Consider the following 22,334-nt stretch of genomic DNA (forward strand, 5'->3'; position numbering starts at 1 on the left):
CTACATGGTGTGGCCCTCGGGCGCCGTGTGCCAGTCTCTCTCAAAGCAACCCCATCCGCCAACCGGCTCCTCGCACAGTTTCAAGTTGTGCACAACCATGTCGTAGACGCCATCTTCAGGAAGGATGCCCTGGCAGACGTTACCGCCCATAGCCACATTCAGAATGATCTGCCAATCGCTGACTCTCCGCGTGCCCTCGGGGACATGCGCCTTCATGACGGGCCGGCCATCAATATACCAGACCAAACGGCCGCCTCTGCCATCGGGGGGCTGGTCCCAAGCAAAGCCGTACCAGCGACCCTCGGGGTGGTCGAGGGCGGGGATGGGCGTCTCGACGACGCGATGCTTGTTCCAGTCCTCGCCGTTGAAGTGGCCCCAGTGCAGGCAGCTGTGGTTGACGCGGTCGCCGTTCCAGGCCTCGAAGATGTCGGCCTCGCCGTCGACGGGCCACGTGAAGGGCTCGCGCGGCAGCAGCCAGAAGGCGGGCCACACGCCGCGCGCGCACGGCGCCGTGATGCGCGCCAGCAGGAACCCCCGGTCTCGCGACAGCGTCGTATGCGATGTCAGCCGCGCAGACGTGTATTGTTGGCCGGGCGGCGCCGAGCGGTTGGCGATGGCGCGCAGCACCAGCGCGCTTGATGGCGTGTGGAACGAGTTGTGCGGCGCCGACGTGTAGTTTTGCGCTTCATTGTTGCCCCAGCCGTTGTCGCCGAGTTGGTGGTGGAAATGCGCTGACACGGGCTCGTGGGGCGAGAAGGCCGGTCGCCAGTAAAAGGGCGGTCCCGATGGGTGAGGCGGCAGAGGCGGTGGTGCACCAGGCGGTCCCCATTGCTGCTGTGGTGGCGGCGGCGGTCCTGCTGGCGGATGTGAGCCTGGAAAGAAGTGCGGTGCAGCGGATGGGTATCCGTGGGCAGAGCCATAGCCATAGCCAGATGGATTTGGCGCAGGTGGTGGCGGTCTGTTGTAGGCTCCCGAGGAGGACGAATTGCGGTCGGCCTGATACTTTTCAATCTTGCCCTTGGCCTTGTTGAGGAAGCCGTCGAGTTGCTTGGAGAACGACATGGTTGTGGTTGTGGTGTTGGAGGTGGCCGGGAGTGCGAGACGCGGAATGAAGGTGAGCAGCTCGGCCTCAGCGTCATCGCTGTCGCCGTGCTGCACGTTAAGTATACACAAATTCTCACGCCCTTTCTGTTTTCGCAGAATCCGCCGACAACCTGAAGTTATGCTGGAACAATTAGCAGGTCCAATTGCTCAGCATAAGTACCTTAGCCAAGATTCAAAGTCCTCGGTTTTCATCATGTAGTCTCTTGAACACAGCAGCTTTCAATGCCTACCCGATAGCTTTCCAAACACGGGCCGAGACCAAGATGATCTTTGAGCTGGACAGCAAAGTAGACACCATATTGGGACAACAGGTCGAATATGCCACACGTGCTCAGGTGGAAGCAACGGCTGATTCAAAATCTATAAACAGAGCGACCCATAAGTTGCGTCACAGGCCAAACGCAAGCAACCCCCCTACAACGTCAACAACCCCGCCAACCCAATGCAGGAACCACCACCCAAACAACAAAAACTTTGACCATCACCCATTCGGCATCCATTCCATCTTGCACTGACGCCACCGCGGGTTCCATCCACCACCACCACCACCACCACCACCACCACCGCTCTCACGCCCGCAACCCCAGTCGAATCGCCGCATCCATTACCATGTCCACCCTCACAATCAGCAGCCTCAAGCGCATCGACCCCGACGCCCTCTTCGCCCTGCTCCAGCGCAACATTGCAGCAACAGGTAGCACGATGGGCTCCACATCCACAACGCCCTCCACCACACCCTCCCTCGCCATCATCGACGTGCGCGACTCGGACTACATCGGCGGCCACATCCGCGGCTGCACGAACGTGCCGGCGCACAGCCTCGACTGGCGCGCGCCCGAGCTGGTGCGCTCGCTGCGCGACGTGCCGCTCGTCGTGTTTCACTGCGCGCTGAGCCAGCAGAGGGGGCCCGGCGCGGCGCTGCGGTATTTGAGGGAGAGGGAGAGGTTGGTTGATGCGACGGCGACGGCGGGGGACGAGGGGGAGGAGAAGGAGAATGGGCAGCAGCAGCAGCAGCAGCAGCAGGAGGTCAAGGTGTTGGAGGGGGGTTTCGTGAGGTGGCAGGAGAAGTGAGGTTTTTTTTTTTTTTTTTTTTCCCTCCTCTCCTTTTTTTTCTTTCTTTTTCTTTGTTTCTCTCTCGAGCTAACGTTGAGCTTGCAGGTACGGCACCGATGAATCAGTAACGGAGGGCTATGTGGAGGATATTTGGAAGTATGGATACTAGCCTCTCCGCTCTTCTCACCCTCTCAAGCCCTCCCCTTCTCGAACTCCTTTCCCCGCTCAACCAACCGTCACGACACAAGCCACGCCAAACGAAGTAAATAGTTGACGCGAGCCACCCGCGCCGCCCTCGCAGGAGCAATCTCCGCAACGCGCTGATGAACGCGCACGTCCGCGCCGGAAGGGGAGAGCGGGGATGGTAGTAGCATGGCTGGCTGCCTGGGTGGCTCGTCGAAAGGGGTGTTGGTTGCGCAGACAATGAGATTGCGCGCGAGCGAGGGGAGGAAGAAGACATTCATCATCACCGCGGGATACTGCCAGCGCTACGGTGTGTGGAAGCGGTGAATATCTAGGGAGGCATGCATGCGTGCTGGAAGGCTGGCTGGCAGCAAGGAAGGAAGAGAGCACCAGGGAGCAAGACGCGGCGGCAACTGCAAAAATCGAGACCCTCTCGCGTGCCGTGCACACGTGGAAGCCTGACCATGCGAAAGCAGACGTGTGGAAGAGTAGAAAACAGATAGAGGCAACGAGACGCATGTAGAAAGGACTGCTAGTAAACACACGCCGAACCTCAAAACATTAGGTGGCTCAGCCCAACAGCTGAGAACGTTTTTCTTTTTTTTGTTTTAGTTTTTTTTTTTTTTTTTTTTTCAAGAAAAAAATTCTTATTTTCTTCTAGCGTCCACGAAGCCATGCATGCATGCATCCATCCACCTATTCATTCTAGGGGCTGTCACTAACACCTCCCTCCACAACTCCCCACGTCATTTACCCAGGGGCTGGGTAGGTAGCCAGGGGAAGCCCACCTATGAAGCAGGGTGGTGGGCTCAGATGAAGGCGAGAGGAGGAGCGTCGTCAAATCAAGTCAGTTGTTGCAGTAGCGGTAGTAGCATAAGTGGTGTTGTGAGGGAGGGATTTTCATTCTCTTCTTCATCGTCATCTAACCTCTAAATGTTCCTCTCTCCGCTCAACGCTTGGCATGGAGATTTTGAGGCGGGCGGGAGGGCGTTAGCTGGCTTGCTTGCTTCCTTGTATGGTTGGACTGGTGGGCTGTTTGGCCATCCGCCTGTTCGATTGGTAGATTGTTGCCCAGTGCTTCTCAAGTTCTTTTTGCCATTGGATCTAGATCAAGAAGCATGTAAAAGAACAGACGGGCTCAAAATCAGGATTCATGGATTTGATGCAGGATCCAAGACTTACGACAATGTGTGTGAGAGGTTCGTTGGTTAGGGTCTTGTGATGATGGTGGCAAGGCAGTGAGAAGCGAGAAGGAAGAGGACGTGTAGGAAGAGAAGGGAGGGGAGGGGACCGGGCAGGAAGCAGACGATGTAGTTGTACGGCGGCGTAAGATGAGTGGTATTCAGACAGAAGGCAGCTCATGGCACTATGGCTACTACAGGGAGTGAGTGTTTGTTCCCCATCACAGCGAGACGTGGGAATGGCTGTGTCTGCGCTGGGGAGCTGTAACGGACTGCCACAGCTAAACCTGGGAGCAGTCATTTGACATGGCGGCGCTGCATCCATGCATCCAGGAAGTTGTCTTTTCTTGGGACATCCGCACACTGTGGCGACCTGTTTATGCGAGAGCTGTCCCGCATCTTTCCATCTGGTCATCGACATCGCAATCACATCTCTCCTCTGTGTGGAATCCCAGTCAGGGCAAGCTCACGGAATCTGGTCAAGAGACCGTCTCCTCAGCTGATGCGACGCGACGCGATGCTCAAGGCACGTGCGGAGGAGATTCAACAATCCACACGCACACGGCAGTCCTCCGCGACGCGTCCGTCAGTTCGCTTAACTGTTTGCCTGCCACTGGCTTCACTGCGTGGTCAATCTGCCGATGCTCTTCACACGAAGCACGATACGGGCGGACACCGGACACCGGACACCGGACACCGGACGACGGAGCCGGGGCATCGGGGCACCGCCAGCAGTCCATCTGTGCCGTACGGATCGGAGTGGTCCTTCGCCTGTGTGGCCACTGAGGTACGGAACGGACGAGCGAGGGAGCGAGAGAACTGTGAGGAGGCGAAAGAGCCGAAGAAAGCGAGCGCCGGTCAGTGTGTGATGGGCCGGGAGACGACACACGCGCTGGTAAAGTGGGTAACGTCAACCGAGCGCGGCGGTAGCGCAACGACCACATCGTTCGAATACGACTACGGGTGTGCGACTACATGCCGTCCTCGATTGGTCAACTCAGAGCGTGATGCGCAGAGACGACCAAGACGACGACGACAACGAAATGAGTTTGTTCAGTCGATTGAAGCTTTGCTTGTTTTCTGTTCAAGGGCGGCGTCTGTGGTGAGCAAGTTTTGCGAGTACAGGAGTTGGAGATGTATTGGGGTGTCCTCTCGATTGGATTGAACTCGGCGGTGAGACTGCTACGGCAGGTTCCATTGCACCTTGAGGACGTCGACTCTGAGAGCCTTCGAAACTCGCGACATTGTGCGCGGATCAGTCGAAATCGCAGTATTGAAGTCAACCATAATAATGCTGTTAAGTATTGACGGCTTGTCAGTCCAGAGGGCGACGAAGCAGCGCCGCAAGCAGAGACGCGCGCGTTACGCAGCACGTTTGGACTTGAAAGAGGATACAAAGCGCACGGCCGCCGCGGACTCGGATGATGGAGACAAAATATCGGCGATCGTCAGGTACGGATAGGCGATGGCAGAGTCCTGTCTTTTTTCCATCAAAGCGGTCGGCAAGAAAAGTGGTCCGGTTTCCAAAGCTATTCAGGTGGTATAGCCGTATGATTAGCAGAAACAAGCCAAGTGAACGGCAAATCCGCTGTCAATTGTTGTGCTGCTGATTGCCTGCCAGCCGCGATGCATCTGTTGGTTGTGAACGTGATTCTTTCGTCAAAGATTTCAGGGGCCGGACGTCTGTGCTTGCGGTTCGGCGCGCGTGGGGAGGCAGAGGTCAAGACTCGAGATCTATTATGAGAGTGGCGTGCGGACGGTTGTCGCTTGTGTAAAAGAGTCCATCTCTCATGCCCGTCATCAGACTCTAGCATTTTTCAACGTCGAATTTTGCGGTAGCAGGAGCTGGTAGCCCTCGAGGGGAAACGATGCCACGGGTAAATTGCCCATTCTCGAGTTCACAGTTGCTGAACCGGTTCTCAAGCTGTCGGCGCGGCCTCGCGGCATTTAGTCAATGGCTGTACCCAAGTATCGCCGCTTTTGGTCGGATATATCAAGCCCATTATTCATTATTCCGCCTGGCGTCGACCTCGTGCTTCATGTTGACCGCTCGGGACCAAGTCCACAGCAAACGTACAGGCGCCAAGATCAGGAGCATTTCGTCCACGTACCTGCGAGCTTCAAAAGGTATAACTAGCGGCAGCTGACTTGCCCTTGTAGGCAGTTGGCATCGCAATCGCGACTCGACACGACTTTAGGACTCTCAAGTGTTGCTGGCAGCACCTCCAAGGGCGGAACGGGTGCATGCAAACAAGCCGTTGCTGCGAAGCTAATCCACGCGCCTGCCAAACACACGCGCATTGCTGCGATGCTCGTGCGATAGATGCCGTACCGATAGCAGCCGGCGCGCTGCATCCACGGGCCGGTTCGTGCATTCGATGCCTGCAGAGCAGCTTGCATCGAGGATGGCCTGTGAGCTGGGATGGTGCTTAGCTGTCAGCACTTGGGATCGCATGGCATCGAGCTATCGATTGCTTGACACTTTGAGAGGACGCGGATGTCGGAAGCAGCGCCTGGGTAGTAGGCAGGCAGCCAATAGTGGTGGCGGAGCATTACAAGTTGATTCCCAGGGCATCTGTAGGTGAGCAAGCTTCGACGACCGTGCAGCCTTGGGAAGCAGCACAAGGCCAGAAACAGCGGCAGTGTCACTGGCGTGAGCCACTGGCACGAGCAAAGGGTGCTCCAGCAGCGATTCAAGAAGCAGGACCCTGCAGCGTGGTGCATAAAAAGTCCATGTTGATGATGGTGTGGCTGTTTGCCACGTCGACAGGCAGTCGCAAATCTGTCCATGATGAGCCAATTCTGGACCAGGCCTTTACGCGCCCAGATGCAGCCAGGGCATCTCTAGAGGAAGGAGAGCCGCGATCCCATCGTCCAGAACAGCAACAGAGGAGCTGCCCTTGACGCGGCTCGCCTTGTGACCTGATGCTGCCGCCCGTTTCGTCTCGGCTCGGGGGGTGGGCACTGGACCCCTAGCCCGCGGGCTCGGCGAATTTTCCCTCGTGCTGATTGATCAGGACACGGTGAGCACACTGCATGCTCTGCTTCTGCTGCCAGGTGGTCGACTCGACCAGGACACCCCGCTCGCCGAGGTCCCGCGGGCAGTCAGTCCTGGTGCACATCAGTCGGAAATGGGCAGAGATGAGCATGGCGGAAGCCGGGACGAGTTTACACAGTCGCCATGAATGCTTGTTTGCGCGTCGGGCATTCCTCGTCTTGTCGGGTTAGTGCCGGTGCTGCGTCGGTTTGCGTTGCTCGATGCGGGAAGAAGCGCCTTTTGCTGGCCTGCCTGAGTGGCTGCACTTGAGACCGCCTCTTGCCAGTCGAGTAGGGCCGTGAATGATGCCGGACAACGGCAGAGAGATGCACACGGTGGGTTGAGAACGGATGACGGCCGTCTGACACGTCGTTGGTCCCGTCTGCTCGGACCGGCGGGGTCCGCGGTTCTTGAGGGATGCAGCGGTGGTTGCTGGCGAGCACCAAGGGGCGGACAGCGCAAAAGGGACAAGCGCAGAGCAAGGGCAGAAAAGGATGCAGAGACGGGGATTACATAATGACTTTGGGGATGGCGTGAGGGCATTGGGATAAGCGACGTAGCAGAATCTAGATTCGAGGATCCCTCTTTCGTTGCAGTCGTCGGCCTGAGCACCAAAAAGGACAACAGCGAAGAGGTTGATGGAAACAAGCAAGTGATGGGCAATGCCCCCAGCTAAGAAAAGAATAAACGTGTGGACAGCAGACGCGGAGCGATCGTAGAGGCCGGGGTGGTAGTATCAAAGTACAGGGGTCTCGGACTCGAAGTTGTCCGGGTGCGCCTGAGAAGGGAGAGGACGGTCAGATTTGCGCCCAGACATGATCAGGCTGAGGAGGCAAGAGGAGAGTGATGAGAGGTCTTTGTACTCTTGTGGTGCCGATAGCTTGATGGCGCCGTGGTCGAGTGCACTTTGGGAAGAAGAAACAAGCGTGAGCACTGGTGTTTCGAATAGGCAGTCGGGCGAGCGGGTGGCGGCCAAATTCCGTGCGCCTCGCGGGCCACAGGGCGCTATGGCGCTCGACCACGAAGCACAAAACAGGCGGTCGACGTCACAGCGACGGCATGCCATTGGCGAGGAAGGCGAAGAACGCGTGGCGAGTCAACATGTCGGTCTCGACGGCACGTGCAATGCAAAGCACAGCGGCGGGAGGATGAAGATAGTGGTGGTTGTGGTTGTGGTTGTGGTGGTGGTGGTGGTGGTGGTGGTTGTGGTGGTGGTGAGAGGTCAGGTTTGCCGATAGCCGGGCAGTGACAGCTTCGGCTTTCCTTCCGCGGGCGGCGGCACTCGGCCTGCTATCTCCGGAAACGTAGGTACATACCTACCTGTAGACGAATAGGTAATGTAATAAGCATGTCAGCCAGACACAACCACCGGAAGAGATTCGGCACCGGCGCAAGCCTGAAAGCAGATAGAAAAAATTGCGAGGGTGACGGAAAAGTGATGGGATGGACCATGCATGCCTGCATGGGAGGCTTGGTTCCTGGTTGTTGGAGAGATGCGAGTCAGTCGCGTCAATGCAGCAGTGGGTATACAAAGAGAACGACCACGAGTCGAGGCATCAGGGCTGTGGCTCTCTGTGTGCATTTCATCTCGCAAGTGGCTTCCCATGGATGTCCTTCCATTCTGGCTGGGACTGGGACTGGGAAGAGCCCGGCACTTGGGCGCGGATTCGGCGGCGGCGGCGGCGGCAGCGGCAGGCACCGGGCGGGGCGTAGCGCAATCGGCGGCCATGCCGGGGACAATGACAGTAGCACCAGACTGGACACCCTTGGCAGGGCAGGGCAGGGCAGGGCAGGTCAGGTCAGGGCAGGTCAGGGCAGTCAAGCGCAACAACACCCGTCATTGTTCGGATTTGAACTGTCACATTGCATGACGGCCCTGCCCGCCCGGCGAATGCGACGTCAGGTCGTCGTGCGTATGCTCTCTCCTCTCTTTGGTCTTCGCAGGGGAAAGCGGCAGGCCCTCCAAAATCAAAACATGTACAGTCAGTACATACATAGCCTTATCCAGTGTCCAATGTTCCCCCTCAAAGTCTCCACTCGTCCCGCACTCCGCTCCCTCGCACAATCACCACCTCGTCCTCTGCTCCCCTCGTCGCTCCACTTTCTGCCGCCGCCCAAGACCACAGCAAAGAGCCTCACCCGTCGTCGAGACAGGCCGGTGGGCCCCCCCCCCGATCTGCACCACAGAACTCTAGCGCCCCCGTTTGTTGTGCACGCTGTCCAAGGACGCGTCCATAACGCGAAATATTGAAGGCTCGTCTTTTTTGTTCGCCGGCCAGGGTGCGAGAGCCAGTCGAAGACTTCGCTAAATCCGCTCGCCGCCTGCCTGCAAAAATTTCTGCGCACGCCTTCGGCCTGCTCGCCGAGCCACCTTCATCCCACTTCGCTTCCGCAAAACCCCCACCATCCACATCTTTACCTCGACATCCATCTTTCTCTCCTTCAGTTCTCCACCTCACGCGTCTTCCCACCATCACTCCCACTCCCCCACCACCGCTCCAACGCGTCCGGCACGCCTCCTTCTGTCGACGACGCATGTCGACAGTCTAGAGTCTTCCTCTTCCGTCATGGACGCCGCCGACACCTTTCATCCCTCAAACTCATACCTGCATGGGATCCCGACGCCTTCAGGAACGCATTCGCAGCCCTTGACTCCCCATCACTCGGCCGCCGGCTCTCTGCCGCCGCAGCGCTTCCGTGCTCAATCCACATCCACCCATCAGCTCCCCCCACTGCCTCCACTCGGCAATGCGCAATTCTCCACAAACTACGGGAGTGCACCCCAGACTCCGCTGACCCCCCAGACTCCTGCAACTTCGGCGGCGCCATCCTTGAATCATGGCCGCTCTCTGCCCGTCATTGCGCCCCATCCCCCGTTGCAGTCCAACCCTTCGTCGAGCTCCTACTTTCTGCCGCACTCGTCCCTGTCCAACGGCCAGTCCATGGGCCCCATCACCACGAGCACCCACTCGACCAATGCTGCGCCTTCAACCATGACGGCCTCGCTGCACGACATTCGCCCCATGCCTGCCGCCGGCATTGGCCTGCCCTACGGCTCGTCGCACATTTTGAGCCAGCCGCCCATTGTCCCCAACCAGGAACCGGAACCCATACACGTCGTCGGACAACAGGGTCGTCGCGGGGTCCTGCCAACCGCCAATGGACGTCCGGCCCCGGGATCGGCAAAGGCGACTCAAAACTTGACCAAGAACGCTGACAACAAGTACGAGTGTCCGCACTGCTCCAAGACGTACCTGCACCTCAAGCATCTCAAGCGCCACTTGCTGCGACGTGAGACATTTCCGACTTTCCAACAATTTTCCAAGCGCGCGCTGACCTTGTTCATCTAGACACCGGCGAGCGCCCGTATCAGTGCCACTTGTGCAAGGACACCTTTTCCAGGAGCGACATTCTCAAGCGCCACTTTCAAAAGTGTTCGATCCGCCGCGGCAACCCAACGGGCCAAAACCACTTGGCCAACTCTCAGGCTCACTTGAGGAAGAACCGCAACTCCCAAGGGGGATCAGGTGACCACAGCTACCTCAACGCCGTCAATGCGACTCCGAACTTTTCCAACGGCAGCCCCTTTTCCAACAACCTCATGGGCAACTCGGGCTTCTCGGCGGGCTCTCCGGGGAGCTACGCTGAGAGCGCCGCGTCCATGTCGGCCCGCACGTCTCGCGCCAACAGCCTGATGCAGCCACGGACCGAAATGGCCGGCGTCACGCCCATCCAAGACCAGCGCCGCAGCATCTCGCACGTCGAGCTGCTCAACAATCATCGGATGAGCTTTGATGCCTCCGCAAACCATGATTTCAGGGCGACCAATGCGGTCCCTGCCAACCTCGGTACGCAAATGCCTGGATACAACCTCAACGCCAACATGAACACCAACATGCAGCAAAACATGAATCAGAATGTCAACCAAACCATGACGCAGCCCGAGCAGCTCAACAACCACTTCGGCTACAGCCAAGCGGTTTCCGGCCCGACTATGCACTCCAACATGGCCATGACCAACGCCAATGGCATTAACAACATGAACACGGTCCAAAACGGCCAGGGAAACGGCCTTGGTTGGGATAATCCTTACCACCAAAACGGTGGCCAGGACGCATTCGGCATCTCAACCAGCATCTCTCAGGACCCTGTTGCTATAAAAACCGAGACAGACCTAACCCCCCAAAACAACTATCAACACCAATCCTCCCATGAAGCCACCCCGGATGGCATGTTCAGCAACCTCTACTCCAGTGCGTCGGCTTTCCCCAACACAGAAACCGTGTTTGATTCTTGGGACTTGAGCTCTTCTGATCCATTGCAGAATAAAGCTGAAGCGTTGATCTCGTTCTGCTTCCCCGGAGGGACCGCGATCGTTCAGCCACATGAGGCTCAGGCGATCGAAATCTTGAGGAGCTTGTCGTCGCTGGAGACGCTCAAGTCCTATCTGGATGGCTTTAGGAATTTTCAGGAACACTGGCCCGTCATCCACGTGCCCACTTTCAACCCGGCCATGTCCGACAATGCTTTGCTCTTGACCATGGTTTGCATAGGCGCCGTCTACGCAAAGGACGAGAATCTTGTCCAGGTGCGCGCGCTCATGGAGGTGGTCAAGTCGGCCATTCAGCGCACTTCCCGCGTTTACAACCTATCCGACGCTGGCGACCGGACTTCGTCGGCGCACGACGTGGAAGAGCTCCAGACGATTTCCCTGCTCTGCGTCGCATTTTTGTGGCACGGTAACACCGCACAACGCAACAAGACGGTCGAGGAGTTTCCAAGGCTCGCACTTGTCGTGCGCAAGGCTGGTCTCCTCGGCACTCTCAAGCCAGGTGAAAACGGCTACAGCGTGCTGCACAATGTCGGCGACGAAGCCGAGCCACAGCACTTGCAACAGTGGAGGTGGGAGAGCTGGGTCACACAAGAAAAGAGGTCGCGGGTCGTATTCCTCTTCTTCCTCCTCGATGCTGCCATGGTCATGTTCTCCAACTGCCGCGCTCAATTCGACGTTTGCGAGATTCGCATCCCGCTGCCAGCAGACGATGCCGCGTGGGAGGCTCGCAACGCGCACGAGTGCGCCGATGCGCTCGGTCTCCACGGCAAGGAAGCGCAAGCAAGGAGAAACGTCACTGGCAGCCGTCGCATGAAGCAGCTCGAGTTGCACGAAGTCCTTCGAATTCTGGCCCAGAGCAACTCTGACCTCCTACCTCGCTCGACAAATGTGTACACCAAGTTCATCGTCATCCACGCGCTGCACGTCCAGATGTGGAGCGCTCTGCGCCAGGCAGCCCAGCATGCAGTCCTTCTTCCTCAGACCAATGCAATTTCGCCAACCGGCTCAAGCACCCCGCAGTCAAACGGGGACTGGAACTATTCAGACTCTGGATCCAACAGCACTTGCAGCAGCGGGTCTGCCACCCCGGTTGATGGAATCGCCGCGCAAAACGCCCAGCAGGCGCTCAAGGTCATCAACAACGCCTTGGACAAGTGGAAGCGGAGCTGGGACATGGACCTCGAACTTCAATACGGCGCCAACGCACCACCAAGGTCCGGCTTTTGCAGGGACGGAATTCACTACTACTGGCTCGCCCATACGGTCATTCGCCGCCGTTGCGCCGACTGGCTCAAGATGGACGCCGACCAGAGGTTCCGCAACACTATCCACTTGCTCAAGCAAATCAAGACGTGGGTCTACTCGGAGCAAAACAAGTCGGGCAAGAGCACCGGTGCTCTGGCGCACATTGACAACAACTACGCTCTTGAGGAGCTGAGCCTCGACATGAAGTTGCTTTTTGCACCGGTCGACAAGCGCGCGCAGACGCCCACGACGCATGTCAAGACGGAGCCAGTCACGAACGCTAATGCCACCAACTTTTCATGAACCGGTCACGACGTACAAACAAAACAAGGCTTGACGGACGCATCAATACCACCCTGCGCACACGGCAAAAGTAATGTTCTTGTCAGAAAAAAAAAAAAAAAAAAAAAGCCCCCCCTTTGTCTCTCTGGATCAATGATTACGACTGTCGCCATCCATTGCATTTTCTGCATCAAAACGATAGACGAGATCGGCGTTGCTGCTGCCTCAAAAAGATGACACACAGATTAGAGTTGCTGTCCTTGCATGCATATCCGGGGCAATCCTCATGGGGTGGAATCGTCCATGCTTTTTCGTTTCTTTTCTTTTCCTGTTGCAAACCAAAAAATCACTTATAGAGCTGTCAGGGCCAAGCCCAGTCATTGTCAGTCGGTCATCTTTGCATTTTCTCCGGCGCATTGAGGGAAGTTTTTTTCTTTCTTTCTTTTTTCCCCTCTTTTCAGTCTTGAGCTTCTTGGATCTTTTTTTTTTTTTTTTTTTTTTTTTTCTCGAGCCTTCGTCTCGCATGCTTGGATTGCACTGCATCATTGCATCATGATCAAACATTAGACAGGCGTTTGCTGCGTCTGCTTTGGCTCGGAGGGAGGGTCGGCATGCATGCGCGCCAGCGATGAAATACGTAGAAAAAATCCCCGTCAATGGTTGCGTTGTTTTGTACAAATGGGTCTTTTTTTGGGCACTCTCTTCTTCCGTCATCCCATAGATTAAAGACAGCGCAGCGCGTGTGCCGCGTGGGCGGAATGCACATAGAAAGATGGCTGTTGCTTGTTTATTGCATTAGATGATTGATTGCATGTCTGGATGGATGGATGGGTCGATATATCAGTGGATGAATGTTTTTAGCGGCAGCGATGGAGCGAGCTTTGTGGCATATGAGCATCATCAGAATCGGCATCGGCATCGGCATCGGCATCAGCATCAGCATCTCAACGGAGTTCAAGAAGGGAAGAGAAGAAGAGAGGATGAAGAGCACCGCAGAAGACGGGAGCAGAATACAGTACAGTACATATGCAGAACCAAAGGCATAATGGCATAGCATCATTGTGTCGGCTAGAGTACAACATTTCTTGTGGACGTTTGATGTAATAGGGTGGCCAATCAGACCACGGCGTTGCCCTTTTTGTCCCCCGGCTTCTATCACTAGCGCGCACACATTTTCTCTCTTTCCCTTCCGTTCGTCTTCGGCTGTCTACAGACCTGCATTACTTTGGCAGCAATCTTTGATGTATTTCGGCCAAAGAGTCGGAGCATCTTTGCCCAGCCCAGCCCAGCCCAGCCCCGCCGCGCCCCGCTCCGCTAGCTGGCTTCGTCAACGCAACAAACTAGTACCGTACCTGCCCTCTCCTCTCCACGCCGCTCCACTCGGATCTTCCGCCAATATCTGTACCGCCCCGCAACTCGTCTGACCATGCATTGTGCTCCCGCTGTTTGCAATGCGTGCGATCCGATGCTGAAAAACGCCTGATATTCGTGGAACAACGTCACAAAGCTCGCCTTGAAGGCTTCACAACCCAGCTCAACCACCACAGCCGCCGTCCTCGGGTTCGCCAAACCAACAACATTCATTGATCATACAGTTTGCCCCACGAGAAGCCTTAAATGACCAAATCCAGCGCCAACACAGCGCAGAGCAGCGCAGCGCAGCGCAGCGCAGCGCAGCATTGCGCCGCCTTCCCAGTGCCTGCCCAAGGTGCCAGGAACATGGACGCGCCTGACAAAGTCAATGACACACAGCACACAGGCAATCGGGCCAGCGGGGTCGCGCCAACCGTGCCTCTGCGTCTATTTCCTGCCATAGCCGCCGGATCGCTCAGATGGCAAGGAACAAGACGACGGGTGGGAGCTTGGTGGACCGGGAGCCAGCTGTCGATGACGCGATGAGCCGAGCCCCTTCCTAATCGGGCAACAACGTCGCGAACGGGAGCGGGAACGGCCGAGGGACGACGACACCATGCCCACCTACGCCGATTTCACTGCTCACATACCTTACCTACTGTGGCACGACGAAACCAAATCTTGCTGCTTGATTGGCCGACGGGTGGGCGCAGGGTGGAACGATGTCGACGTGAGTGAGGTAAGCATGCGCCTTGTCCTCATCTTTTCTTACTCCGCAGAGAAAGGCTCCAGCAGTTCGCGAACAGACATTGGTAAAGAAGTGTGCGGCTGGCTGTTGTATGCTCACTTGGAGCGCCGTGGCGGCGAATTTCACGTCTTGGCCGCTGCTGCTGTCTCAAAGCAATGTGCAGTGCGAGCGAGATGAACGGCTTTGAAGCTGACTGCGGTGCTAATGTCTGGCAGCAATCTTATGTGTGCAATCGGAGCTTCTTCCTGAAGGCTATTTGTCCTTTTCCACACCATGGAGATATTTGAGTTTGATTTGGGCTGTCAGGAACCTACGGTAGGGTTGTTTTAGCCCCCTGTCTGACCCCAAAATAGCCCGAGGGGGGGGGGGGGGGGCCAAGCAAATAATGATAGGTTCAGTACCAGTCTGTATGAGCTTGGCAAAGTTGGTTTTGTGTTGTCTTACTGTTGAGCTGTCTTCTGCCTCGCTTGGCTCGCAGTGGAGCCCCGGAATGGTCTCCCACGAAGGCGGAGTTGACGCGTCGACCATGTCTGCTTGACGGGAAGAAGACGATCACAAGGAATCGTATTCGGCTGCGCATAGCGTCACTCACCATATTACTCGAAAAGAGAACGACAGCAGCAAACGGGAAACTGCAGCGGCCTTTTTCTTTCTGCCTGATGGAGGCGTCACACACTCACTGGAAAACAGTCTCCAATACCTACCAAGAAGGACCTGATCATCGCGGGCTTCTGGTGTTCTCGCTTCATCATTTGTTAAGCAATCGCCCGTATCTAGACCTAAACTTCTCTGCCACGTGGATCGCGCGCCTGGTAGCCGGACGGACCGCCAGGAAAAATCAAGACCGACAACATCAAGGATGTCTCCACGCGCGAAACGATTATACCCACAAACGCTGCAGCACAGCCGTTTTTTCTTGGTCTTCTTCGTTGTACTGCCTGACTCACCCCCGGAACAGCCACTCCGCGGGCGGTCCGCGGAAATGGGACATAACCTACTTGACAGCCAAGTCTATCTGCTCACATCATCTCCTTTTTGTTTCCAAGTCTTTTTGTTTTGGCACCTGCGTCTCGTTTTCTGGACGGCCTGCAGTCTGATTCGCATCGAATTCTCGGGTTAACCCCTTCGTACCCGGTGCGAGGCGTCTGTTGGGGGTGTTGTTGACGTATTTGTTCTCACACTTTACCTCCCAGTCGCTCATCCATCTCAAGTCTCTATCTCTCTCTCTCTCTCTCTCTCTCCCCAACGCAGGAACTCTCCAATCCACCACCGCCTACGCACCGTAACGGTTCGCGCGCCAAAATGTCCGACGAGTGCACCGTCTCGACATGTCCAATCGCCGCCTCGACGCTAGGCTACCGGCCCAACATCTTCAGCAGCGTCTTCTTCATGTCATTCTTCGGCATTGCGGCCGGGGTGCAGCTACTGCATTGCCTACGATACCGGCTTTGGTTCTTCAGCGTAGCCATGGTGCTGGGCTGCCTGTGCGAGGTGGGCGGTTATCCGGGCCGGCTCATGCTGCACCACGACCCGTTCAGCCAGTCGGGCTTCAATCTGCAGATTGTGCTGTTGACGATTGCGCCGGCGTTTCTGTCGGCGGGCATTTATTTGATGTTGAAGCATCTGTGAGTTGCACTGTCTGCCCCCTTATCTTTGGTTCCCCTGGCATACCTCGACCCTGATTGGAATCCTCCCGCCCACCCACCAATCCACTGCCGCACCATCAAACACAACCCTTAGACCACCCCAACCAACCAAACTAACTCGCCCCAGCGTCCTCGCCTACTCGCCCTCCCTCTCCCGCATCCCGCCCGCCTGGTACACCTGGATCTTCATCCCCTGCGACCTCATCTCCCTCGTCCTGCAAGCCGCGGGCGGCGGCATGGCCGCCACAGCCGACTTGTCAGACAAAGACATGCTCGACGCCGGCAACGACATCATGATGGCCGGGCTCTCCTTCCAAGTCTTCACGCTGGCCATTTTCGCCATCCTATCGGCCGAATTCGCGTGGCGCGTGCGCCGCTGCGACGAGTCGCAGATGAACGACAAGACGATTGCGCTGCGCGGGTCGATGCGGTTCAAAGGCTTTTTGGCCGCGCTCGTTGTCGCATTCTGGGGAATCATGTTCAGGTGCATCTATCGCATTGTGGAGATGGCGGGGGGGTGGGGCAATCCGATTATGCAGGATGAGGTTAGCTTCATTATTCTTGACCCCATGTAAGTCTTGCCCCTTTCCAACCTTTGACCCCAGTTTTGAAGAAGTTCTTGACTGATTCGAATGCAGGCTCTGCGCTCTCGCCGTCGTCGTCCTGACTCTCTGGCATCCCGGTTACTGCTTCAATTACCGCGTCGTCAATGCCGATATCCTGGAAGTTGAGAAAGCTGATGAACAACAGTGGCGGTTGTCCGAGGCATCGACTCGGCTTGCGGCATCGGATAGTAGTGTGTTTGACGGGCCGAAGAAGGAGGGCGCGGATGAGTAGGGCTGAGGCAGGACATGGAGGAGAAGGTGGGATTTTGAGGTTAGATGCTTGTCTACTTGACTAGTTGATGACGGGAGAAGGGAGAATGGCGGTAATAAGACTTAGGTTGGTTGAATTGACGGCGTTCTTGTGATTAGACTAGGCTGGATTGGACTGGCCTTGTGTGAATTAGATTGTGGTCGATGTGCCTCCTCGAGATATCTCCTCCCCCCTCTTGATTGCGTGGAGGGAATTGGGATTTGACATCTCTCTGTAAAACTACGTATTCATGAAGATACCAAGACGCACGGGCTCTGATGTGCTCGCGTAGACAAGACGAGCAACGAAAAGAACCGACTAGATCCCCCACAAGCACAACCGCCCGTGCACTCCAAAAAGTGATGTCAATTTTCGCTTCCTTCTCGAGCGCGCTTCCCGGGATGCTGGGTACGAAGCGTGTACCACGCAAGCAAGCTTGCTTCCCGATCGATGGAGTTGCAGATTCGACGGCTGCCACAAAACTACCCAACTCGGCAGGCGTACACGGCGAGGGGAGTCTTTCTACGATCGGGTCAAAGCGGACACCGAGTCGACGCGGCGCATTTCCAACCTATCTTCGCCCCACGCACGGCATGTGTGCGTCATCAGCACAATCAACTAGAGAAAGGCAGTAGCAAGACTGACAGGACAAATTGATGTAGCGAGCTTGGTAGTTGGAGTATTCGCAGCATCACTGCCTGTTTGGGTTTAGCGGCTTTGCGCGGCCGTGTTTTCTCGGCTCACTGCCCAATCATGAGCCGCGTCGTAGGTCAGCGCCAGACGTCGACTCGTTCGCGACCTACTCATTGTGACTATATCGAGCAACATCAGCACTCGAGCGGAGTCCCAGAATCATAAGAGAGGGAACTGAGTGGATTGGAAATCGAATCGAGTCCCGACAAGAGTTTGGGCTGTGAAGAAAAGGAAGGAGGAAAAAAAAAAAAAAACTAAAAAATTAAAAATATCAGAGGAGGCGGAGGCAGAACGAAGAGACTCCACAAAAGCCTGCGTATCCTCGCACCAAAGAGAGCCATCCTATTCTCACCTCAGACGACAATCCAATCAAACACTCTTAGCGAGAAGCATCAACCGCCAGGCCAACAACAAACGAACAAACAAAGATGCCCACCAAGGCCGAGCGCAAACAGCTCGACGCCACCGTCGCCGCCTTCCACGCGCACTACGCAGCACCGGTCAATGGCTGGGGCCCGGAGCGCTGGCACGACTCCCTGTACCCGGCTCTGACCAAGCCGACCCGGTACGCGGCGCTGGTGAACCAGTTTGTGCCGCGCGCCGACGTGGAGAAGGCGCTGGTAGCTGAGGTCCCGGAGGACGAGTTGAGGGTTGTTGAGCTGCCGGCACTGCACGGCGACGACGAGAAGAGCGAGAGGCCGAAGATGGTGCTGTATGAGCGCGCTCTTGCGGATGTGGGGAGGAGGGATGGCGAAGAGGATGTGGGAGAAGAGAAAGAGAAGGGGAAGGGGAAGGGGAAACAGAAGCTCGCAGAGAACTTGAAGCATCATCTACCCTTCCCGCCGCCCAAACCCACGACTATCCATCTCTCGCCGGCATCGCAGCAACAGCCGCAGCAGCAGCAGCAACTCCTGACGCACTGGAACATGGACGCCGCGTCGGCCCTCGCCGCCCACATGCTCGACGTACAGCCCGGCGACAAGGTGCTCGATCTCTGCTCCGCGCCCGGCGGCAAGAGCGTCGCGCTGGCGCAGCTCATCTTCGCCTCCCAACACCACCACCACAACCAACACCAACACCAACAGCCGCCGCACCCCACCCAAACCACCGACCCCCCACAAGCCTCGGGCTGCCTCCACACCAACGAACCCGACGGCCCCCGCGCCAAACGCCTCCTCGCCAACCTGCGCTGCTACCTCCCCCAATCCCTCTTCACCCCACCAACCAAAGCCGTGCAAACCTTCTCGCTCGACGCAAGCATCGCTTCGCGCTTCCTATCCGCGCTGCCCCACGGCGCCGCCGGCTACGACCGCGTCCTCCTCGACGCACCGTGCAGCAGCGAGCGCCACGTGATTCAAGCGCACGCGCGCGCCGCCACAGCCGGTCGAATCGCCGACGACGACATGGCGCGCTGGCGGCCCGGCGCCAGTCGCGCGCTGCAGAAGACGCAGGTCGGGTTGTTGGTGACGGCGTTGCGGGCGGTGCGGGTGGGCGGGCGCGTGCTGTATTCGACGTGCTCGGTTGAGCGGGGCGAGAATGACGGCGTGGTGGAGCGCGTGAGGGAGGTTTTGGAGAAAGAGAGAAGGAAGGAGAGTGTCTGGGTCAGGGGGTGGGATGTGCGGGTTGAGATGGGGCGGAAGGGGGAGAGAGCGGGAGGAGGAGAGGGCGAGCGCGAGGCTTGGGAGCGTGTGGAACGGGGTTTGAAGCTTTGGGCTGAGGAGACCGAGCATGGCCGCATTGTTGTGCCCGATGTAGGAGAGGGCCGGTGGGGACCGCTGTTTTTCTGCGTCATCACGAAGGTCGAGCGGGCGGAGAAGTGAGAGTGATGGTTGGAAATGCGGCTTGCTCTGTTGTTCTCCATAGTACTCTTCGATTCTTGCATATACCCCACCGTCTTGCATCGATATCTCGAAACAGGAATCTTACTGCCCCGATACAACAACAGCATGCATGGGCAGAGACAGAAAACGGAAAAAGAACGCCAAAACGCTTGCGTCCCAGCTCTCATGTAGCACGTTGACGCCATCCCCATCGTACCCTAGCAGCAAAAGAAAAATGAAAAGAACAATCAAATGTTGCGGCACAGCCCCAAACAGATTGTTTCCCAAAACCGTCGTCTCAATCCGTCTTTCCGCTTCCGTCTACACCTCCCATCATGCCCTCCTTTTCGTTTGTCAGCGGGAGCTGGAGGAACCCAGCCCTGGCGTTGAGCATTGCCCTGCGGTTCCGGCTGCGGCCAAGCCACGTGGCGGCCAGAGCGACGCCGATGATGATGCCAGCAGAGAGGAAAGGATGGCCTGTGAGAAATTGCTTGATGTTAAAGAAAAAGGTCGACACGGTGCCGATTGTTGACTTGGGCCGAAGCCCCGGAGGATCGCGTGTGACCTTGGAGAGGGTTTCCAGAATCGACGTGCGCGAGGGGACAATCGGATTGCCAGTCGAAGTTTGGTCCCAGTAGCGGTGGTTCTGCTTATTGTTAGTGGGGTACTAGGATGGTGTTGGGTGACACTTACGTCTTCGTCGTTAATCACCACCTTCTCGCCGTCCTTGACGTCGATGCCGTATGTTGTTCGGAGCCATCTCTCCCAAAACACGCCGTCAACCCATGCAAAAGCTACCTCTTTCCGCTCAATCTCGTCCATGTTGATGCGGATGCTCTTCGCAGCTCTAAGTGCCCTTTGGTCGTTGCGGTCCTCCGCCTCTTCGATTCTGAGCTGTTTGGCATCGCGGAGCTCTTGGCGTTCGAGCTTGAATTGCTGCGTCTGCTTGTCAATCCACTCAAGAGCGGCGTTTTTAATCTCCCGCTTGGCGCTCTCAAATTCATCCGCATGCTCTCGGTTGAGGATGCCCAAAACCACCAGTTTGCCGTCCATGACTTCGCGAGCGTTGGACGAGGTCAGCTCCGGGACAATCGGGAGCCAGACGGTCTTCATCCAGCCCAGAATTTGGCGGAAGTCGCGCATGTCTCGAGGGGCAATGTGGCTGTAGTAGCTAGGCTTGCCATCTCTGCTCACCAGCAGACGTGGCCAAGTTGAGATCTTGTACCGCTCCGCAAGCTTGCGGTCATTACTCTTAACCAGTCTCGCGTGACCAATCAAACTGAGCGTCAAGCGCTCCAGCGCGGCAAAGTCTTCAGTAGTGGTGGCGTGGTCGTAAATGTAGAGGAAAATGACGTCCTCGGTCTTTTCCATCTCTTCGAATTCTTCGGCAGTCACGTCGGGCACCCCATTGCCAACCTCGTACGCATTGTTTGCATACGCAATGAGGTCACCAACACCGCGCAGACCATCATACTCGACACGCTCGCCACCACGGAAGTACAACAGTGTAGGATAGCCCTTGACACGCGCATCCTTGCACAGTCTCTTTTCCATGTCACAGTTGACCTCGCCCACATTCAGCTTGCCCTTCATTTCCCTTGCCATAGCAGCCCAGTTGGGCGCCATGGCCTGACAGTGATGACACCAAGGAGCGTAAAACTTGACAAACCATGGGTCTTGTGTTGTGGTAACGAGCTTCTGGAAGCTCTCGGCCGTGAGAGGTATTGAGGTCCCGATCGGGTTATGAGTGGCCGTTGGCTGAGTAGCGGTTGCGGAAGGCTTAGAGGCGGCAGCTTTAGTGGCCATTTCATTGTGCTTGCTGGCAGCAGCAGCACCTGCTGCAGGGTCTTTGTCCTTGGCCTCTGGCTTTTCCGGCTTTGCGTTGCTGTCGACGGCCTTTGCGCCGACCTCGGGGAGCCTGAGACCCTCCTTGGGTCGAGAGCCGGGACGGATAGTCTCAAGTGCGTCCTCAATCCAGTTGCTAAAGTATTTCAACTTGTCGGCACCAACATGCCTCTTAACCTCCTTGCCGTCCTTGAACAAGATGATGGTCGGGAAAGAATGGATGTCCTTGTCAGCGCACGCGTCGCTAAAAGCCACGCAGTCGACCTTGGCGAAGTGGAAGTCGTAGTATCTCGTAAAGGTGTTGAGCGAGTCACCCTCCTTTGACTGGGTTCCCGGCAGAGGATCGCTGGTGTAGTAAAACTCGTAGAGGGTCTGCCATGTGGGAGCCAGAGCTTTGCAGTGATGGCAGTAGGGAGAGAAGAATTCGACAAGCCTGGTTGGTTAGCAACGCTTTGCGAGAAGCGGCCAGGTGAGCAAGTACCAGTTTCCTTGGGCTATGCTTTCGTCCACGCTGCCACCGCTCAGCTCGGTCATCGGCGGGACTTCCTTGCCGTTGAAGATGGTGACGGCCTTTTCATCGTCAATGTCGAGCACCTTTTCAGGTGTCTTTCGGTCCGGCGAGGCGTAGGCGGAGGAGAGGAGGGCGAGCGGCAACAAGGTAAGCAAGCGCATGATGAAGGTCGGTCGGGCCAGGTAGCGTTTGCAACGTTGACGGGGCGACGGAGGCCCGGAGAGGAGAGAAATCAGATCCGGGCCAGGCTGCGCATCGAATCAGGCAGGGCCAGGCTTGAGAGTCGGGCGGCGAGAGTAGGCCACGCGAGATGCTGTGGTGTTGTCGCGAAAGGAGGCACTGGCCGTGTCTGGCTCTCTGGGGCGGATCGACGGGAGAGGATGGCGCCGGCGATCGGCCCGAGCGAGCGCCAATGAGGGCCTCCGCAACTGCATTAGCACACCAT

General features: G+C 56.9%; 9 protein-coding genes across 9 annotated transcripts; 4 read left to right on the forward strand and 5 right to left on the reverse strand.

Moving 5' to 3' along the window:
- Positions 1-1,748, reverse strand: IWZ02DRAFT_472436 (concanavalin A-like lectin/glucanase domain-containing protein; the record flags this gene model as incomplete). Its single annotated transcript, XM_066768951.1, has 2 exons — positions 1-1,023; positions 1,722-1,748. 2 exons carry the CDS (start codon positions 1,746-1,748, stop codon positions 1-3), a joined length of 1,050 nt encoding a protein of 349 aa, XP_066617747.1.
- Positions 1,749-1,806: 58 nt separating this feature from the next.
- IWZ02DRAFT_387023 (Cdc25 family phosphatase-like protein Ibp1) lies at positions 1,807-2,326 on the forward strand (the record flags this gene model as incomplete). The annotated part of the gene is made up of 2 exons (XM_066765512.1): positions 1,807-2,171; positions 2,263-2,326. The coding sequence occupies 2 exons, from the start codon at positions 1,807-1,809 to the stop codon at positions 2,324-2,326; spliced, it is 429 nt and encodes a 142-aa protein (XP_066617748.1).
- On the reverse strand, positions 2,177-2,973 carry IWZ02DRAFT_465238 (uncharacterized protein). Its single transcript, XM_066768446.1, has one exon. The coding sequence runs from the start codon at positions 2,857-2,859 to the stop codon at positions 2,383-2,385; it is 477 nt and encodes a 158-aa protein (XP_066617749.1). The 5' UTR covers positions 2,860-2,973; the 3' UTR covers positions 2,177-2,382.
- A 3,504-nt stretch (positions 2,974-6,477) lies between these two features.
- On the reverse strand, positions 6,478-7,237 carry IWZ02DRAFT_151254 (uncharacterized protein). The gene has a single exon (XM_066761928.1). It carries the CDS (start codon positions 7,099-7,101, stop codon positions 6,643-6,645), a length of 459 nt encoding a protein of 152 aa, XP_066617750.1. The 5' UTR covers positions 7,102-7,237; the 3' UTR covers positions 6,478-6,642.
- A 1,888-nt stretch (positions 7,238-9,125) lies between these two features.
- On the forward strand, positions 9,126-12,439 carry IWZ02DRAFT_495018 (fungal-specific transcription factor domain-containing protein; the record flags this gene model as incomplete). Its single annotated transcript, XM_066770097.1, has 2 exons — positions 9,126-9,849; positions 9,909-12,439. The coding sequence occupies 2 exons, from the start codon at positions 9,126-9,128 to the stop codon at positions 12,437-12,439; spliced, it is 3,255 nt and encodes a 1,084-aa protein (XP_066617751.1).
- Positions 12,440-12,900: 461 nt separating this feature from the next.
- Positions 12,901-13,567, reverse strand: IWZ02DRAFT_465247 (uncharacterized protein). The gene has a single exon (XM_066768447.1). The coding sequence runs from the start codon at positions 13,476-13,478 to the stop codon at positions 13,206-13,208; it is 273 nt and encodes a 90-aa protein (XP_066617752.1). The 5' UTR covers positions 13,479-13,567; the 3' UTR covers positions 12,901-13,205.
- A 2,170-nt stretch (positions 13,568-15,737) lies between these two features.
- On the forward strand, positions 15,738-17,397 carry IWZ02DRAFT_465251 (sphingoid long-chain base transporter RSB1). The gene is made up of 3 exons (XM_066768448.1): positions 15,738-16,144; positions 16,293-16,736; positions 16,804-17,397. The coding sequence occupies exons 1-3, from the start codon at positions 15,822-15,824 to the stop codon at positions 17,000-17,002; spliced, it is 966 nt and encodes a 321-aa protein (XP_066617753.1). The 5' UTR covers positions 15,738-15,821; the 3' UTR covers positions 17,003-17,397.
- Positions 17,398-17,786: 389 nt separating this feature from the next.
- IWZ02DRAFT_428110 (S-adenosyl-L-methionine-dependent methyltransferase) lies at positions 17,787-19,533 on the forward strand (the record flags this gene model as incomplete). The annotated part of the gene is made up of 3 exons (XM_066765932.1): positions 17,787-18,447; positions 18,520-19,278; positions 19,378-19,533. The coding sequence occupies exons 1-3, from the start codon at positions 18,142-18,144 to the stop codon at positions 19,531-19,533; spliced, it is 1,221 nt and encodes a 406-aa protein (XP_066617754.1). The 5' UTR covers positions 17,787-18,141.
- Positions 19,343-22,333, reverse strand: IWZ02DRAFT_428111 (thioredoxin-like protein). Its single transcript, XM_066765933.1, has 3 exons — positions 21,860-22,333; positions 20,227-21,811; positions 19,343-20,179 (listed from the first exon to the last, which is right to left on the reverse strand). Exons 1-3 carry the CDS (start codon positions 22,048-22,050, stop codon positions 19,832-19,834), a joined length of 2,124 nt encoding a protein of 707 aa, XP_066617755.1. The 5' UTR covers positions 22,051-22,333; the 3' UTR covers positions 19,343-19,831.
- Position 22,334: the final 1 nt, after the last annotated feature.

This window comes from Phyllosticta citriasiana, assembly GCF_038021145.1.
Source record: "Phyllosticta citriasiana strain CBS 120426 chromosome Unknown IWZ02scaffold_21, whole genome shotgun sequence".
NCBI classification, from domain to species: domain Eukaryota; kingdom Fungi; phylum Ascomycota; class Dothideomycetes; order Botryosphaeriales; family Phyllostictaceae; genus Phyllosticta; species Phyllosticta citriasiana.

Bases quoted from the DNA above. Each gene is read 5' to 3' on its own strand.
- IWZ02DRAFT_465238 (XM_066768446.1), bottom strand. From the start codon at position 2,859: ATGCGTCTCGTTGCCTCTATCTGTTTTCTACTCTTCCACACGTCTGCT.
- IWZ02DRAFT_151254 (XM_066761928.1), bottom strand. From the start codon at position 7,101: ATGCCCTCACGCCATCCCCAAAGTCATTATGTAATCCCCGTCTCTGCA.
- IWZ02DRAFT_465247 (XM_066768447.1), bottom strand. From the start codon at position 13,478: ATGATGCTATGCCATTATGCCTTTGGTTCTGCATATGTACTGTACTGT.
- IWZ02DRAFT_465251 (XM_066768448.1), top strand. From the start codon at position 15,822: ATGTCCGACGAGTGCACCGTCTCGACATGTCCAATCGCCGCCTCGACG. The intron at 16,145-16,292 runs GTGAGTTGCACT...AACTCGCCCCAG, and splicing joins TATTTGATGTTGAAGCATCT to CGTCCTCGCCTACTCGCCCT. The intron at 16,737-16,803 runs GTAAGTCTTGCC...ATTCGAATGCAG, and splicing joins TTCATTATTCTTGACCCCAT to GCTCTGCGCTCTCGCCGTCG.
- IWZ02DRAFT_428111 (XM_066765933.1), bottom strand. From the start codon at position 22,050: ATGCGCTTGCTTACCTTGTTGCCGCTCGCCCTCCTCTCCTCCGCCTAC. The intron at 21,812-21,859 runs GTACTTGCTCAC...CTAACCAACCAG, and splicing joins AGCATAGCCCAAGGAAACTG to GCTTGTCGAATTCTTCTCTC. The intron at 20,180-20,226 runs GTAAGTGTCACC...AACAATAAGCAG, and splicing joins TGGTGATTAACGACGAAGAC to AACCACCGCTACTGGGACCA.